Source organism: Gavialis gangeticus, unplaced genomic scaffold (genome assembly GCF_001723915.1).
Source record: "Gavialis gangeticus isolate Ggan-Ray unplaced genomic scaffold, GavGan_comp1, whole genome shotgun sequence".
NCBI classification, from domain to species: Eukaryota; Metazoa; Chordata; order Crocodylia; family Gavialidae; genus Gavialis; species Gavialis gangeticus.
Window position 1 is genome coordinate 59586357 of NW_017729031.1, and position 2014 is coordinate 59588370.

The 2014-nt window shown below is 48.1% G+C and overlaps 1 protein-coding gene across 1 annotated transcript; it reads right to left on the bottom strand.

The window, feature by feature from the left end:
* Positions 1–276: 276 nt before the first annotated feature.
* LOC109301622 (RNA-directed DNA polymerase homolog) lies at positions 277–735 on the bottom strand. The gene has a single exon (XM_019522858.1). The coding sequence runs from the start codon at positions 733–735 to the stop codon at positions 277–279; it is 459 nt and encodes a 152-aa protein (XP_019378403.1).
* Positions 736–2014: the final 1279 nt, after the last annotated feature.

Sequence of the window (2014 nt, forward strand, 5' to 3'; positions counted from 1 at the left end):
TCTCACCTTGGTAGGAGCCCCCGCCTTTATCATCTCTGTCAAAGGCACTACCACCTCCACAAAGTGAGGTAGAAACCTCCTATAATAATTGGCTAACCCCAAAAAGGCCCTTACTTGTCGTTTAGTATGAGGAGCTTGATACTTCTGCAAGGCCTCCACCTTCCTTAATAGCAGTCTCACCCTTCCATTTCCTACTAGGAACCCCAGATATTGCGTTTCCTTTTTCCCTATCGTGCATTTCTTCGGATTGGCTGTCAACCCGGCCCTTCTCAAGTCTTACACTACTGCTCTGAGTGTGGTGAGGCGTTCCTTCCAGCTCTCAGTGTAGATAATAATATCGTCAATATAAGCCGTGGCGTAACCCCCATGGGGAGCCAAAACTCTGTCCATTAGACGTTGAAATGTAGCCATGGCTCCATGTAATCTGAACGGCATGTGCTGGAACTGGAAAAGACCCCAAGGGGTGGTGAATGCTGTCTTTTCTTGATCTTCGGGTGCCACTGGGATCTGCCAGTAACCTTTTGTCAGGTCTAAGGTGGAGATGTAGCAGGCTTGCCCAACGTTTTCTATCAGCTCGTCTATTTTTGGCATCGGGTAGGCATCGAACCTAGCTACTGCATTTACCTTCCGGAAATCAATACAGAGACAAATCTTTCCATCAGGTTTAGGTTCCGCTATGATGGGGCTCTGCCAGTCGCTGTGGGATTTGCATATGATGCCCTTCTCCAGCATCATTGCTATCTCTGTCTTTATCTGGCTTTGCAGTCACGGTGGAATCCACCGCCAGTTCTCACGGATCACCTGGCCTGGAGGAGTTCTTACCTGATGTACCACACCCCAAGCTTCCCCAGGGGTTTCCCAGAACACATCTCCATACTCCCTGATTACCTCAGCAGCCTGTCTTCTCTGCTCTTTTGATAGTCGCAGGGCCAGTTCTATGTCCCCTGGTCCACTCTCCTCTGTCAAAGAGGGTCCCAACTCTAATCCCTCAGGATGGAGGGCTAGGTACATGCATTCTTGGTCTTCCCACTTCTTTAGCATATTAACGTGTTATACCTGCTTCTTTTTCTGTTTATCTGTCTGGTACACCTCATAGTCTACAGGCCCCACTTGGCATATAACTTCATAGGGTCCCTGCCACCAAGCGAGTAATTTACTCTCCCGGTCTGGCAATAAAACCAACACACGATCTCCCATGTCAAACTTCCTTGTCCGGGCACCTTGGTTGTAATATCTCACTTGACATTGCTGTGCCTCCCTGAGGTTTCCTAAGACCGTGCTCTGAGCTGCTTCAGGATGTTCCCGCAGGTGTATTACATATTGGGTCAAGTTCTGGTCCTTACTCTGCTGTTCTGCCCCAACTCTCTTTAATCAGATCCAGGATCCCTTTTGGTTGCTCCCCTCCTTCAGGCTTCCCTTGTTCAACTTGGCCATATAATAATTCAAAGGGTGAAAAACCCAGTTGAGGCCTGAGGTGCCTCCCTTACTGCAAACAACCAAGGTGGTATCATTTTATCCCACTGCTGAAGGCTCTCGACCACAAACTTCTTTAACATTTGTTTCAGTTTTGGATTAAAAAGTTCCATGAGCCCATCTGTTTGGGGATGATGCACTGCCATCCTCAGGTGTTTTAATTCCTAAAGCTTTACTCACTCCCTCAAACACCCATAATGTAAAATTCATTCCCTGATCCATCAGCAGTTCTTTAGGGAGTCCTACGCGGGAGAACATCTTTACTAGCTCATATGTGACCTTTGGGATGGACACGGTCCGCATCAGCACAGCTTGCAGGTACCTCATTGTGTAATCCAGTAAAACTAATATATACTGGTTCCCAGCACTACTTCGGGGAAGCAGCCCCACAATGTCCAGCGCCACCCGCTGAAAGGGAACCTCCACCAAAGGCATTGGAACTAAAGGAGCCTTTGGGGATTGTCTATGATTCACTTTTTGGCACATGGGACATGAAGCACAATACCTCGCCACTTCCCACAACAGCTCTGGCCAAAAATCT